The sequence below is a fragment of the Sceloporus occidentalis genome, unplaced genomic scaffold (assembly GCF_023333645.1).
Source record: "Sceloporus occidentalis isolate IW3139 unplaced genomic scaffold, rSceOcc1.0.p SCAF_5, whole genome shotgun sequence".
Lineage (NCBI taxonomy): Eukaryota > Metazoa > Chordata > Lepidosauria > Squamata > Phrynosomatidae > Sceloporus > Sceloporus occidentalis.
In genome coordinates, this window is record NW_028316985.1 from 117,596,893 (window position 1) to 117,613,755 (window position 16,863).

Here is a 16,863-nt window from a genome sequence, read left to right on the forward strand (position 1 = left end):
TTTGGACCATAATTATAATTTCCCCCCTGCGTGCTTTTTAACAACCTCGCCTGATGAAGAGGCCAATGCAGCTTTGAAAGCTTGCATGATATATTTTATGCTTTGGAGGTGACAAAAAATATAACTATTTGTGGTATAAACCAACAACGTAAAATAACATGAAATGTGATTCAGACAGTATTGTTTATAGTGATTTGACGCTATATGAAAAGTAAAAGTTAAAACAGAATTATGTTGCCACTGGTCTCTTTTAAATTGCTTTGGGGATGGAGTTGATGAATACATATTTTCCACTTTTTCTTTTTATTACCACTTTCAGGGCTTTTTCTTCCCTTAGCCAAAGGGAACAGTCATAGCTTCCTATAACATCAATTTTTTGAAAATGGGAAACATTAAAGAAACTTTTAAATGTCTGCAACTAAGGATATGTGGTGTCTTGATGCACAGGTGAACAATAGTTCACCATCTACAGACTTGTTTGACTGAGATGACTGACTAGTGCAGCTTCCACCATCTGCCCCAAAGTTATTTCAGCTGCCAAAGACAGCAAGCTTGTGCTAAATAACTTTCTAGGGACAGAAAGCATGTCATTTTCAAAGCTCTGCAATAAAAGTGAGTGTTTCAATCATCCTTTTAAACATCTGTTCCCCAGGTCCCTGCTTCTCTTTCCCCGCATATGGAGACAATTCACCAGTACCAGGAGTTCATTTCCATCAGGAAGAAAATGAAAGGAGCACAGAAAATGATGCGAAGTCTGTACTTTGTTGTTGTGTGCAGTGTGACCAGATGTCCTTCTGTTCCAGGACATGTCCTACATTTCAACCTTCTATCCAAGAGGAATTTCAACATGTCCTCCATTTTCAGCATGATTTAAGAAGTATGGATTTATTTTTACCTTAGTGTTTTTAGCTTTTATTTTGTAATGTCCTACATTTTTCTTTGAATGGTCTACATTTTGCAGTGCCTTATCTTCCTTTGCGGTTAGGACATTTGGTCACCCTTATTGTTTCCTTTGTTTCCAACCTATGGCAACCCTCAGGTGACCCTATCATTAGGCTTTCTTCACAGGATTTGTTCAGGAGAGGGTTGTCACAGCCTTCTCCTGAGGCTGAGAGTGACTTGTACACAAAAGTGGTATCTTTGGATCCAAGTACATGGCACTGATTTCATTGCTTAAAGTTAGCCATATGTTATTATTGTGGTGTGCCTTCAAGTCCTTTCTGATTAATGGATACCCTGAGGTGACCCTATGTTCAGAAGAGGTTTGGCCTTTGCCTTCCTCTGAGGCTGAGTGTGATTTTCCTATGACTGAGTGGGGACTCGAACCCTATTCTGCACATCCCAGTGCTCTCAAACCACTGCACCATGCTGGCTCTTAGCAAGTGCCTATTTCTATCCAAAATTCAGGCTGCATCCGCACTGCAGAAATAATTCGGAGCTCTCTGACGGAGAAGGCTAAATATCTTATGCTTTCCTTTTCCATAAACACATTGTGCCTAGTTTAATTTTTCCTCCCTGCCCATCTACTTGGTCTCCTTCTTTGTTTGGTACATAGTTCCACCACCTGAACAGACTCTTATCTACCTAACATCCAGAGGTAGCCGTGTTGGCCATATAGCAAATCCAGTAACATCAAAAACCCACCAAACAGTGATATCGTTATTGGACCAACCAAAATGCACAATATACATGTTGTAAGGACTCTGTTCCATTCAGATATTTATGGAAAGCCCATAAGGAGGCCATAAATATAGCAGCATCCTTTTGCTCTTTGCCCCAGCAACTGCTTCTTTTGGTACTTCCAGGGCTGCATCTACCCTGCAGAAGTAATTCAGCTTGACACTGCTATAACTGCTGTGGTGCCATGCTATGGAATTCTGGGATTTGTAGTTTTGTGGGACATTTAGCCTTCTCCGGTTCGACACTACTTTAACCACCGTGGCTCAAGGCTGTGGTATTCTGGGAATGGCAGTTTGTTGTGGCCCCAGAGCAGAGCCATAACAAACTACCCCCAGAGCACTCCCAGAATTCCATAGCCTTGAGCCACAGTGGTTAAAGCGGTGTCAAACCGGATTATTTCTCCAGTGTGGATGCAGCCTCAGACTTTTTCGGCTCCTCTAGCCTTTCCACCTCTTCTTCTTTTGTCCAAAACACACTGCATAAATAATCCGGTTTGAGACCGCTTTAACTGCCATGGCTCAGTGCTAGGGGATCCTGGGAACTGGAGTTTATTGTGGCACACCAGAGCTCTCTCTGACAGGGAGAAGCCTAAATGTCTCAGAAACAGTTCCCAGGATTCCCTAGCATTGAGCCAGGGCAGTTCAAGCGGCCTCAAACTGGATTATTTCTGCAGAGTTTTGGACCTTGGTTATTGGGATGACTTTAAGAGTGTTATTATTTAAGGGTATTATTATTTAAGAGTGGTCCCCAAACTATGTGCCCTTTAAGAGATTTTGGACTTCAGCTCCCAGAAGCCTCAGCCATGTTGGCCAATAACCTGGGATCCTGGGAGCTGAAGTCCAAAATCCCTTAAAGAGCTCAGTTTGGGGCCCACTGCTCTATACAGTCTCCATATAGACTAGAGAATGGTCCCCTTTAAGAGATTTTGGACTTCAGCTCCCAGGATCCCAGGCTATTGGCCAACATGGCTGAGGCGTCTGGGAGCTGAAGTCCAAAAGCCCTGGAAGAGCACCTCTAGAACGAAGGCCTCTCTGGGAAAGGGCCGCCCTTGGTGCCCTTCCGGTTAATGGAGCTGCGCTTCCGGTCTGTCAGCTGTCTCCTCCTCCTTCTCTTCCTGGGAGGCCTTGAACCTTTTATTGCTCTTCCTCCTCCCTGGAGCCCATGGAGCCTCCTGGGCAGCAGGTGAGGCAGGGGAGCCCCCACAGCCCCGGCCAAGGCGGCCCTGGACAGGTACTCCCCGCCCCCTTTTCTTAAGCTGCATCCACACTGGAGACATAACCCAGTTTGGCACCGCTTTAAGTGTCTTGGCTGAAGGCTATGGAATTCTGGGAGTTGGGGTTTGTTGTGGGCACAAAACCAGAGGACCCAGAATCCCCTAGCTTCCAGTTAAAGCAGTCCCAGGCTGGGTTATTTCTCCAGGACCTAAAGCTCAGAGGTGCTACAGGATTTTCTTTGCATGCTGGCTTTAAGTGATTGGTGCCTAAACAGAGGTTCAAGGAGCTGAACCATTCGATTTCCCTTCTTATACAAAATAATAATAATGATAATAATAATAATAATAATAATAATAATAATAGATTTTATTTATGTCCCGCCTTTCCAGAAGGATCAAGGCAGGTTGCAATAGAATACAGGTACATAAATAAATGCATAAAACATATGTAACTAAAATGACATGTCCCTTCATCCCTTACTTTAAAACTAAAAATGTCAACACTATGAATACAAATGAAAATCAGTTTAAAATAGGCACAATTGGGGAGAGACATTTGGGCAAATGAAGGGTAATCTATATCAATGTAACGGGAAGGTCAGTCTGGAAAGGCCAGCCGGAAGAGATCTGTCTTGATAGCCTTTTTAAAGGCATCAAAAGAGTGGTACTATGATGGATATCAGGAGCTTTCAGGATATAACAGCCCTTGAAGCAGATATAACAACACTGATGTTGCAGCAAAGAAAACATTACAGTTTTATAATGGTAATCCTGGTAGGTTTCTTATGACCCAGAGAGCAAGAACCTGTTGGAACCTGGAAGCCTACTTGCAGAGATTGGATAAAACTCGGCATGAAAGATCAGTCTTTCACAAGAAACTGCCCCCATCTGCTGTTGCTGGAGGTCTTTTTAGGGTTCCAAGTTGTATAGTAACAGTGTCAACACAGGATTACACTTTCGGCTTCCAAATCTTACTTAAATGTTATACCACTATGGTCAAATGATAGCTTGTATTTCTTTGTAATGGTATCATTTGGTTTATTTCAAGCTTTCAGTCCCCGGCTGCTGGGGGACTGTCACAACAACACTGGCCTCCATCTAGATGAGGGTGTGAGTGTTTATATGACAAAAGTCTTCAGATACCAGCTTTAAAAACGACATGGGAACATTGCATAATGATCATTTAAACATGTTTAGGATCATGAGCCAGGGGGGCCTCTTTAGATATTTCCAGCAGGACCTCAGGCCTTTTTTTCTTCTTCTTTTGAAGGCAGGCTGTGTGCCAATGTAAAGTCGAAGGCTGTGTGCCACATTGCAAGTTGCTTTGGAGACTGCGCTGTTTCAAATGTGGTTTATTTGTCCGTTCACAACATAGCTACTCATTAACAGTTCAGCTAGATGCATTAAGACAGGCACAGAGTTCTTGGGAGTGAAATGTGGTCAACACTATAGTAGGATTTTCACTGTTAACTGCCTTCAAGTCAACTTTGACTTATGGTGGACCCATGAATGAAAGATCTTCAAGTCACCCTTTCAACAGCCCTGCTCAGGTCTGGCATACTCAGGGCCATGGCTCTTTGGATTGAGTCTTTCCATCTGGAATATAACCTTTTTCTTTTCCTCCTGCCTTTTACTTTACCAAACATGATTGTCTTGTCTTATGAGTCATATCCTCTCATGTTATGTCCAAAGAATGACCATCTCAGCCTAGGTATCATGGCTTCTAGAGAGACTCTAGGTTTGATTTGCACTTGGACCAATTTATTTGTCTTTTTAACAGCCCATGATATCTGCAGATACCAATATTCTCTGTAGTCTTAAATTAAGACAATGTTGCTATATAAACTCCCCAAGTGTAACTGTTCACTAACATATGCTCGCCATCAGCAGTTTTCAAGACAAATCCAACTGGGACATAAACTTGTATGAGTTACATAAGCTTTTGTCAGTTGTATGGAAGATGCATTTGCATGGTTGAAGTGGGAAAATAACAACACATGGAAGCGTTTCCAAAAAGCAAATGACATCATGTAAGGCACATCAAGAGTTCCCATGTTCCAATACCCTGTAAGATCACAAAGATGTCTTACAATGAGTTTTACTTGTTTTGAAATAGCACATCTCATACACATTGCATGTACATTGTTGAAATGTGAGCAAATGACTTTGTGTAACGTTTTATAGTGTTGCTGGTATATTTTATACACTGACTTAATATTCTCTGTTTTGATGAAAGAGCCAAATAAATATGACTTACATACCCACAGAGGATGAAAAGAGAGTCTTCAGAGAATGCAATGAGGAGAGCTTCTGGTACAGATGTAAGTTAAATGTTCTGAGAAGTAATGTGTACTTATTCATATCTCATGTTTCACCAGACAATTAATGTTAAACGCTCCAAAAAGTATAGCTTGTACTAGGAGATTCAGGCAGTTTACTGAGCTCATCAATGTTACGTGAAAATATAGGATCCATTAATATTAAATCTGTTTTCATAGGAACTGGGCCACAAATTACTAGGAAAATAGTCCTTTTCAAAGTGACACTTAACACTTTATCTGTGGGCCCAGGATATATCAAGACTCTTTGATACCCGTGTAGTATAATCCAGTAGATATGCCTTGGCATCTTCTGTGATGTATCAGAGAATACTGGGGTATAATTTGCCACATGATCTGATTTTTGATCCCTTTTGACTTAGGTGCTTCAGAAGATCCTGTAGTTGAGTCCTCACATCCTATACTGAAGTCATTAGGCTTAGAGAAAGAGTGGCTGACCCAAGGTCACCCCATCAGCTTCTTGAACAATGGAGCATTGAACACAGATTTTCTCAGTATAGATCCAGTATTTTATGCATTCTTGACTTCCATAGGTATTCTCTCCTTAAAAATATTGCTGCATTTACTCCTTATCCAGAATAGGATCCTGTTTATTATTTATTTAATGATAAAAAACAAAAGAAAACATACAGAGACATGAGTAACACTCACTTGCCTTAGAAAATTTTTGCTCAGTAGAATTGAGACAGAATTTCAAAACTGAAAGAATCTGAGATGTAGCTATAAGAATCCTTTAGAAGGAAAAAAAAATCTATCCGTATTCTTGCATTCATAAGGACTTGGAATTCTTTGTGAATGACACCTCAGAGTCTTTAAAAACAATTTTTTAACATTTCCAAAATATTTCTGAGACTGTATATTCTCCATATTTTTTTCTAAACAATATTCTACTTGATCTTAGGCAAAAGGCCAAGTGATACAATGCCAGCATCATAATGAAGGCATTGGGCCCCTCTTAAAAAAGTCAGTGTATGCTTTAGAAAGGATTCAACGCAGAACATTCTTAAGGATGTTTACTCAAAAGTAAATCACACTGAGTGCAATAGGACTTATCCTTTAATCACTTTAAAGTTTTACTGCCTGTTTTTGAGAAGGCACTGAATTTTAATCTTAGTACATTTTTTTTCTTTCCCTGCCCACAGCCTTGCCTCTCTCTGGCATAAGCATGTTAATCACACAGGCGCTAATCAAGAAAGGTAAGCTTCTGTTACCTTTGACTGAATTTGGACATCTGCTGTTTACTAATTTTCTTCATTTTATTTAGAAACCTAATTGAAAAGAGGATTAAATATAAAGGGGGGGGGGGGACCAGTTCAGAACAAGAGAAGTGGAAGTGGAGAGGGAAAATATAAATTGAATGAATAATAATGCATTTTTAAACATCAAAAGATTCAAAGAAATAGAGATTGGGCCCTGTAATTATACTGATTGGTAAGTATGTCACAAAAATGGTCAGCTACAGAAATTACTAGAAAAATTTTGGTCATTCGTTGCTCTAAAGGAATAGAAATTTGAAAAGCATTATTTTTTTGTTATCTGTTAGTGATTCTACACTCCATAGCATACTAGGAATGGGCCTATTTATGGGCATGTGTGAGAAGCATTTATAAAGGTTAGGGATATCATTGTTTGCAAATTAGTTACCTTTTTAGTTTGCAAAAAAAGATTAAATATTCACAGATACAGAAATAATTTTTCTGGCCCTTACAACTTTTATTGGACTTTGCCAGCAGGTGTAGTTTTAGAAAAATACCTGGGCATTTTTTGGATGATTCAAAGTTTAGACCTTATCTCAAGATGTTGTAGTACTTTTTTAGGCAAGCGAAGAGTTACCTTAACAGTCTTCACACAAAGCTCTGGATCATGGCATGGAATGACCAAGCTTCCTAAACTGAGGATGATGAGGATTTTGTGTCTAACAAACACAATCTGTGCTACTGAATAGGAGTGTCATAATGTATTTTGTTCTAATCAATGTGTAGTTCATTATTTTAAATGATTACTCTCTTGTTACTCTTTGTTTTTATAGGAATTCTTACAACACATTCAAGATTTGGCTCATTACCAAAAGTTGCATGTGAGTTTTATCTTTTTGTCATATTTCAATTGTACATGATATTTCACCACTGAGAATTTGGATTGTCAGTACAGTTCAGGTATTTTGAGATGTATTTTAAATAAAGATGGACTGGATTACTGGTATTGTTTCTCACTAGGTTTAATAAAAGGTAGACAAAATTAGATAAGATTCAGATTGAGTAGATTGAAGGTCTGGAAGGTAGATTTCTCTTTCTTTTTATCTCTGCCCTTCACTTTTTTTCCTCTTACCACCCCCCTCCCTTTTTATGTTTTCTGGCAGACCACTCTTATAGAGTCTACTAGTGCCACAAAATCTCATAGACCTTACTTGTATGCTGGTCATTTCTCTACTCTTGAGGCAATATCCATGGGTGGCAGGACAAGGCTCCCTTTGCAGCTGCTGGCCTTCTACTCCTCCAAGGCAGTGGCGCTTTGCTCATGAGGCAAGTCCCAGCCTCCAGAGACCACCCCTGGGCTGGATCACACTGGGCTGGGCTTGGCCAGGATGGGCAGGGTGACCACCATCTGCAGCTGGGCCTTGTCAAAAGTATCCCAGGCGCCAGCTGCATCCAGCAGGTAGGGCAATGGGAGACAGAGTCAGAGGTAGTAGGTGACTGGGAGTGATGAGTTGACCTGCAGCTCCCACTTGCGGACTCCAGCTGGGCTAGGACAAGGAGCAGAGCAGAGGCAGATCAATGGTGACCACCACTTGTTAATGTCAGTTAATTCACAGGCATGGCACTATGTACTTCCTCATCTTGAATATGATTGGAAGTCTCCACTTCTTTTAGAAAATGTTCACTCAGTTATAGCAGCAGACCATCTGGACCCAGTTCTTTTCTCACTGTCAGGCTGTTAGTTCACTGGAACCCTCAGTCTTTGTTATTTTAGCCCTAGTCTTGTAAAAGTGAGCTTCTCAAGAAGTACTTGTCATTTTCTAGCAAGTAGTCGGGAAAATAGTTATTTGCGAAGACGTAGCTAGTAGTTCATCTTGTTCTTTTGGAAGAGACAAGACTTTATGTTTCTTAGTTGCTGCCTGGTGATGACCCAGTTGCCTCAAATCCTTTCTGAGGTCTCTGTTTTGTTGCCATGGAGGCATGGAATAGAGAAGAAGGCTCCAGGGACTAAACAAATCATTTTTTAGTGTTTAAGTTAAACAATTGTTTCATTCTTTTTCTTACATTTCATTTTAAACGTAACTGTATATTTTAAAAACATACCATAACATCAAACGGCTTAAATTGATGTTTGCCTTCCTTTCTAAATAAGTTGCTGGCTTATGTGGATACATCGGAGGGAAGATTTCCTATATGAAGACATGCCAAGAGAAGTTTAAAAAGCTAGAGAATTCCCCACTTGGAGAAGCTCTGAGGAAACATCGACCATTTCCACATGAGTAAGAAAGTTTGTTCACTCAAAATGTTAGATTTCTTTTAAAAAGTTTACTGTCTTATGAGTGCTGCTGTTCATTTTTCCTGCTGCAGGAGCTCATTGTGCCTCAAAAAACAGTATTGATCATGTACCATCTATGAATTTTACTATCAGCTTGAAATTTTGGAGTGTTTTAACATAGAAAATAAGATATTTTAGACCACTGCAAAACAATCTTGCAAAGCATGCTTGCTTGTTTACTTTTTATTTTATTATGTAAGTATATTCTGAGTGTTGGGGATGGCATATATTTAACGTTAACAGGCATTTTGTTCAGTTTCCTGTAAGTAAGCTTTGATTGAGAGAGAGAGTGGTAAGTATTTGTGCTCAACTCATCCAAAGCTAAGTGTTCTGGAGGAGCCTGACCTAAAGGGGAGATAGTCAAGAAAATATTAAAGTTTCACATTGAAACTAATGGGACCTCAGACTGCTTGAATTTGGCTAGATCATGTTCTTTGTATATTATAAAGTGGTAAATAATAGGAAATACAATAATCAGCTTCTATTCCCCATTTAATTTATTTTAAAATAAATTCCAGCAGTTTAAAATGAAGCAGGAGTATGGGCTTCTTATTTCTTATTTGGACCATGGGAAATCCAAAACACATATGTAGAAGACTCATTAATTTCTTAACATTTTCCTGTTCTTCAAGTTGGTTTTTACAAATTTACATCAGATAGGGATTTCATATACCTATTATATGTTATTTGGACTACATTCATGAATTGTATAAGAATCAGTTTTTTCACCATCTTTATTTTAAATCTTTCTACATCTATTTGCACAGTAAAGCAAAAGTATATAGAAATCATTATTATAAGAAAATGATTCTGCTGCCTATTGGAATAATGTCGTTTCATCCTCTTTCCTAGGGTGTAGGAAAAGCAAATGTAAATTTCTGCTTTCATAACCATAGTAAGGCTGTATGGCAAGCCATTCCTCCTGCATCTTCCCTTGTACATACATATTTTCCCTGCTGTCTTTAATTTTGCTTAAAGTGGACAGTGACAGTAAAGTTCACACTGACAGCCTAAACCCGGGCTTTAGTTTTAAGCAAGATTTGAGATGAGAATTTAAAGCTGATTAAAATAGATTCTAGTTCAGCTAATAGAACTACTTTATCAACAATAGTCATGGTGGGTTTGAAAGTGGGCATTTGAAAGTGAATTGTGGTTAGGTTCAAGGAGGGAACTTGCCCTAGGGAGAGGATGAAAGGAATGGCAAGTCCTATTTTATGCTTCTTTCTTTTTATCCCATTTTATTTACTGTTGTTGAGAGACTGAAACCATTGTATACCAAACAAATATTTGAAAAAAAACAATTCCCCTTGACTTCAGAAGAAAGCTTAGCTGAGATTCTAAACAGGAAAAGCTTCAGCGGGATGTGGGAAAGTGTGTCAGTCCTATATATTTCCTTTCAAAATAAAGTTTTCTTAGTATAAAGATACAGGCACCGTGTAGATTAAGTACTAACTATTGTACGCAGATAAATTGAATTTTCATGCACAAAGTTCAGTTTGTGATTCATACCTTCCCACTGCACATTCAGTTGACTGCAAGGATAGTAGTGAGAAAAAAAGTCTGAGTTGGAAGGAAGGGAACAGAAGAAACTTTTCAGTTCTGTAAAATGAGCTCTAGTTAGCTTCACTAGCGCCTTGCTGTTGTCTTTTAACCTCAAAGACAGTTACAAAGCAAAGTAAAAAGTATGGGTTGGGACCACAAAGCACACACCAGAATTTGTGGTTTTGAGAGTTCCTGTACTCAGGGAACTCTTTTGAAATTGACCATGTGTCTACCTCTCTGTTGCAGAAGATTTTGAAGTGTATTCTGAAACACTCTTGTCAGTACACTGGGCTGCCAGGACATCATACACTCCTAATTAGGATAGAATTCCATTCAGGCCTGTTAGTCCTGTATCTCTGTGCAAGTGAAAGTCCATTTTAGATTGTATCCAGTGCACACCCATGTTTGCAACTCTTTAGGGGAAGGTTAGGTACTTTGTCTTCCAAGGAGGGTTGTCTGTTGCCACAAGTTTATCGAATGCAAGACTTCCTGATTTCTAGAACTCCATTTGAACACCAGTACATCAGGTTATAACTTAGCTAGATAGAGCTAGAAAAAGTTCTACGGTTTAATCTCACATTGTTGTTCATTGATGCAAGCAGAAAGGATTAAGAGATCAAGAAAAAAAAAAGAATTTGTTTGGCAATGTAACTTAGAAAGATAGGGTTGGAGTTAGCAGGATACAAACTTTATGGCACTGCAGGCTAAGAACAGCTGGGAGGGAAATGAGAATCAAATCTGGTTTGCAGTTGATGTTGGAATATGCTTGTTCAGTGCTATATTTGAATAATCAAAACAATGAAAAGGTAACCCAAAATCTAAAACAATGAAAAGGTAACCCAAAATTTGTCCTAAGACATTTGTGCATCCTTCATGAACAGAGTAGTTATGGAGAACACTGAAGATCTGCCACTGAGTAGCTGAAAATCTTTCTGAGTGACGCAAGCACCAAGCTTTGAAAAGCTCATCAGATACTGTCGGCATACTTATTTTCTATCATGTCTTTTCCAGACATTAAGAACACAATTGTACTATTTTAAAATGAAAGCTGAGATTTCCAGAATATTATATATTTGCCCAGGGTAACCGTAGAAGAGACATCCCTGCTCATGGCCAGACACCGGTCTAATCTGCACTGCAGAAATAATGCAGTTTGATACTGCTTTAACTGCCATGGCTCAGAGCTGTGGCATTCTGGGATTTGTAATTTGTTGTGGCACCAGAACTCTCTAAGAGAGAAGAGGCTACCAGGAAACATTTCATAAAACTATAAATCGCAGAATTCCATAGCATTGAGCCATGGCAGTTAAAGTGGTGTCAGACTGCATTACAGTATTTCTGCAGTACCAATTAGACCATAGTCAGGAAAAGGAGTTTTTACATTTTCTATACTTAAAAGTTTAGCATGTTTGTGCAGAACAGATTCCATAGTAGTGAGCTATTTACCCTGAATTAAAATAACACAGGGCATGGGCTTATGTATTGATCTAGGATTGTGCTTGGATAACAGAGGCTTTGAAAAATAGAGGCCTGGACTGGTTGTGTGTACAGAAGTGAGAAAAATCTGAATCCTTATTCTTCTCTGTTACATATAGATATGGATATTGACATCTTGTGAGCTGGAACTCAGATTATTTATTTGCTTCTATCAATGTGTGTATGTGTGGCAAGTGGTTCCTATCTAGTTTCTAACATTTAGAAGTACTTCACTATTGAATGGAAGGTAGCTATTGTGGGTTTTCATATTTCCAGGAGCATGGAATAGTGTGGGAAGCCTCAGGTCACATGAAGGACACTTGTCACTAAAACAAAGCTGGTGGCTTGAATTCTATGGTTAGTAACAACTAGATTAGACCCACTGAATCTTATGGGATTTACCTAAGTGTTAACTAGTCAACAGCTAATTCAGTGGGTCTTCTGTAACTGGAAGTACCAACAGGGTTCAGTCCTGTGACTTGAGTGCTAACTAAACTATACAAATATCTTAGATTTCTACCCAGATCTACTTTGGGACTTCAGATTGATGGCAACACGTGTATCCATATCTATATGTAACAGAGAACGAGGATTCAGATTTTTCTGTCAGCTATAGTTGTTTAGCATATTATTGTTTGTCCCAAGTATTACAGACTTGAGTGGCTTGATAGGAAATACATTTAATGCATTATACAGATACCTTGAAAAATGGGAAGATTTTTTAAAAATGCATTTCTGATAACTGTTGCATTTCTCTTCAGGTATAATTCTCAACAACCAGGATTTCCAAAAGTGCCTTCACCTTTTGAAAGCGCTCCAGCAGCAGAATCATTAGAGTCTTCAAAATATGCTTCAAAGTATGCTGTTGATAATTATGGAGCAATAGACTTTCGCTCTAATTATGAACCTGTCCCATTTAGTTCTTCTATGAATGAATCCTCACCTACTGGAATAACAGATAGTACCCCTCAAGGTATGATCTGTCTTGAATTTTATAATGCATTTCCTGTCAAAAATGAAAAACATATTGTTCATTTCACTGATAGATGTGAACTTTTTCAGTTTTAAAATGGTGACATTAGGATGTATATTAGGGATATGATATGTGTGTTTTGTGAATGTAGCATTTATCTGCTACAGTTGGTCATCTTTATGATGTTGGACCTTTGCTGATGGTATACACTTGGAAAAGACCAGGGGAGAATTGGTGGGTGGAAGGAATCATACACTCTGTACTATCTGGTGGATTCTGCCCTGCAAATTCAAGGAATTGCCATAACCTGACAGGTGACTTGAAGGTCTGTTCACACAGACAACCATTTGCATAGAAATTGTAGTGGCAGCATCCATGAAGAAGTGTGCTGGAGGCTGCTTATGAATGGTCTCTTCACCTTTCGATAATACACAGCAACACTTTCATTGTTTACAGGATGAAGATGACATTTGTCTTCTATACAAATAGAAATAGCTAAATTTAACCTGAATTTAACCTGTATCTTCCATTTACAAATATATATAAAAATTACATTGACATTTGACCTACCTTATGGCTCATCTCACAGTGTAGTGCACTGAGGAGCAGATCCCTGAATTTAGAGCAGTGTTGAAATGTATGGCCTATAGGGAGCATCTAAAACAAAGGCAAGCAGGCATACTGTTTAAACCTGCATTAATTGTAATTTCAGTTACTTTTAACTCTAGGGCACCAGTTCCCAACCTGAACTCCATGGAGCCCTTAGGGCTCCGCGAATCAAAAATGTTGGGAACTGCTACTCTAGAGAAATCTGTGTTTTGAAACCAGTTGAAGTCAGCTACTCACAAATAAAATATTCCCATATTCCATTTGCATGTAATGTTATTCATTTCACTGCTCCTTTCTCTCTCTTTTGTATTTATTTCTTTTGTTGCCTAAGAACCTACACCACCACTGGAAGAAGGTCCAAAAAGAAGAGGAATTACATATGATGAACTAAGGAGCAGAAACAGAGAAGTGTATGAGGCAGGAATAACGCAGAGGTCAGATGTTCCATCAAAGTCATCACAGGAAATACCATTAAAGAAAGAAGGTAAATTGTTAAATAGCTGAAATATTTGGTAATAACATCTGCACTGGTTGCGTCAAGGACATGGGAGTTTCATGTTTAATCTTGCCTTTCCACTGGGGACTCACAGCATTGTAAGGAGTAAACAAGAAACAGTGTTCTTTTTAGAACTCATTTTATGTTCATTTCCTTTCAGTGGTATGGCCTGATTTATCACTGGGTACCATTCATATAGGTTCAGCTAAATGAACCCAAATGCCCCCTTCAGTTCTTTGGACCTGAATAAATCAGCACAGTAAATTGGTCCAGATCAGGTGTTTGGAAACTTTTTGAGGGGTTGTTTTTAATTAACTTTTGAATTCATAGCAGACCTCTGAAGGATGTGCCATTGTTTTCTTCTGTTTACCATTGTACTGGAAGGAAACTGTACTTGGCACCAAATGTGAAACTGTGCTTCTCTGATTATAAAAAGTCCTGTACAAAAAAACAAAGACTGATATGAGCTAGGAAGTCATACTACCTTTCATTTAATAGAAATGGTATCTGTGACAACAAAAATCTGAATAAGAGTTTATTCTGTCGTTCAGTGTGCTTGCCAAGTCATACAGCAAAGGTATTGTGTGGAATAATACATATCTACAAAATAAGCCACAAGCAATACCATGTCCTTCTTTTGAGGAAGGAAATTCACTAGTGAACTGGGGGTTGCAGCAGTGAAAGCAGTATAGCAGGTTATACTGTTATGACAATCAAGGTTAGCAAGTCCAGTGCTGCGTCAGATAGTAATCTACTGGCAAGCAGTTCATCTTGTTTCTAACATGCACATAGTTCATAAGTCCTTTTGTGCATTACTGTCTGTTTTCTTTTGTAGGTAAAGTCAATAAGTACGGAGACACTTGGGAAGAGTGAAAATCTTTGCGCCTTCTTAAGACATTTCTTCAATCAACTAATTCACCTTCCTTATCAGGATGGATTAAATATCAAAATTTTCTGTTTTTTGTGGAATGCAAATGTATGACAATAAAAGATATAGGCCTGCCTCTTTCACTTGGCAAAGTGAGTTGGTATTGGATTGTTAGGCTAAAACTGTTTAATTTTCAAGAAACAAATTAATTAAAAAAGCAACAACCACCCACAAGTTTGTTTTAAGGCTAAACAGTGACTAACAAGAAGGAAAGTGGGTAACAAGCATTCACAGAAGGAAGCAGTTAACATTTCAATCCATTTATGATTTAATTGAAAATAACTACTTCTGAAAGGAGAGTCACAAAATTTTAAATCTACCATCCCCTTCTTTCTAAAGTGTAACATAACATGTAGGAAAACAAAAGAGAGATAAAGTTATGTGAACAGTAAGAACAAGGGCTGTAGTTTGACTTGAAAAGTCTTAGTTGATTTTATCATAGGTGTGTGCTACTGAGTGAATCTGACATTTAAATTTGTAGATGAATAAAAGCAGTCTTTCTGAAATGACAAAGTCAGCCCTCCATGTCCACAGATGCAACCATTCACTGTGTGAAAAGTTATTTAAAAATCCACCCCCCCCCCAAAAAAAAACAAAACTTGATTTTGCCGTTTTATATAAGGGGCATAATTTTACTACACCATTGTATATAATCGAACCAAGGGCTCACTGTATTAGATACGTATCATAGCTGGCATCTTCCTAGAAGAAGCATTACTTCTGTATGTGTGAAAAGAGAGGCCTCTTAAAATGGCACTTGCCAGTAGCAGTTTTCCTCAGCATTGTGTTACCGTAAAAAAAATTGCTTAATCAAAAACATATTTTAAGTTTTTTTTACTCTTTTGACCATAAGCCACAGCAACAATTTGCAAATAAGATTTTTTTTTTAAAAATCCCATCTTTGCAAGTTTGATAAAATCAAAGTCTTTGGAGAGAGACCTATAGCCCGTGCTTTGCATTCACAAGATGCATTCTGTTATCTCTTGTTAATGGATTTTGAGTAGCTGTGCTTTGAAAGACCTACCAAAGACTAAAGAATATGGAAATTATGTAGTACACAAACAGAACTACAACTTTTCTAAACATGTGAAATTTCTAATGATAGTGTTTGATGCATATCACAAGATTGTATATATAGATGTTTTATACCAGGCCATTTGGATATTTAATGTAGTCTTTGTGTGATCAGCAAGTAAATCAGTACAACCTAGCTCAACTGAGGTTTAGTTTGATTTTATATTGAATTGGAGCATTTACTTAATCTCTTTTATGACTGAATGTTATATACATTTGTATTCTTTTGGCACTTATTTGTCCTACCATCTTGTTTGTTTAATCTGGCCTAAACAGCTGGATTTACATTTTATTTCCGTCTTTTCCAAACAGACACAATTTCCTGGGGGTAGGGTAAAGGTATTGAGGTTAACTCTTATAATAGATGAATAGCCTGCTTCTGTTGAAAAAGGATACAATAGGCTTCTTTTTATTAAAACCTGATTTTTGTGGGCAAATACTTAAATGGATTAAACTTTCGTTTTATTAAGTAAAAGATATTTGAAATGTATGTTGTTGTCATATTTAAAATATTTATATTCTATCTTGCCATCTGACAACAAGCCTTTAAGGCAGTTTATTTTTTAAAGGCAGTAACTTTTGAAGGTTTCTGCAGGAACAGTGGTTGAAAAATATCCACTTGCTCAGCCTAATGGTGATGCTGTGATTGTTTCTACTGCTGTTTTGTAATGACAATAAGGGAGAATAATCACCCAGTGTATGTTATATAGCCAGATGCACTTACTCCTTTAGAATATTTCTCTCTCTCTAGCCTTTTGGGATGCAGTGGCTCAAGTGGTTAAGATGCTGACTCTGTTGATTGCAAGATCAGCAGGTTGGCAGTTTGAGGCCTGGGTGCCGCATGATGGGGTGAGTTCCCATCCCTAGTCCCAGCTTCTGCCAACCTAGTAGTTCAAAAGCATGCAAATGCAAGTAGATAAATAGGTACCACTCCAGTGGGAAGGTAAACAGCATTCTATGCAATCGTGCTGGCCACATGATCAGAGTAGTCTCTGACAACGC

The 16,863-nt window shown here is 38.4% G+C and overlaps 1 protein-coding gene across 2 annotated transcripts; it reads left to right on the plus strand.

Annotated features, from left to right (window-relative positions):
* Positions 1-2,753: 2,753 nt before the first annotated feature.
* Positions 2,754-14,879, plus strand: OCIAD1 (OCIA domain containing 1). 2 transcript variants are annotated; one of them, XM_089525216.1, is made up of 8 exons: positions 2,754-2,910; positions 5,130-5,214; positions 6,375-6,428; positions 7,262-7,309; positions 8,581-8,707; positions 12,543-12,754; positions 13,695-13,847; positions 14,695-14,879. In XM_089525216.1, the coding sequence occupies exons 1-8, from the start codon at positions 2,842-2,844 to the stop codon at positions 14,730-14,732; spliced, it is 786 nt and encodes a 261-aa protein (XP_089381342.1). In that variant the 5' UTR covers positions 2,754-2,841; the 3' UTR covers positions 14,733-14,879. The 2 variants fall into 2 exon arrangements, with proteins under 2 accessions (XP_089381342.1, XP_089381343.1); XM_089525217.1 differs by having other exon boundaries at positions 2,759-2,862.
* The last annotated feature ends 1,984 nt before the right edge of the window (positions 14,880-16,863 follow it).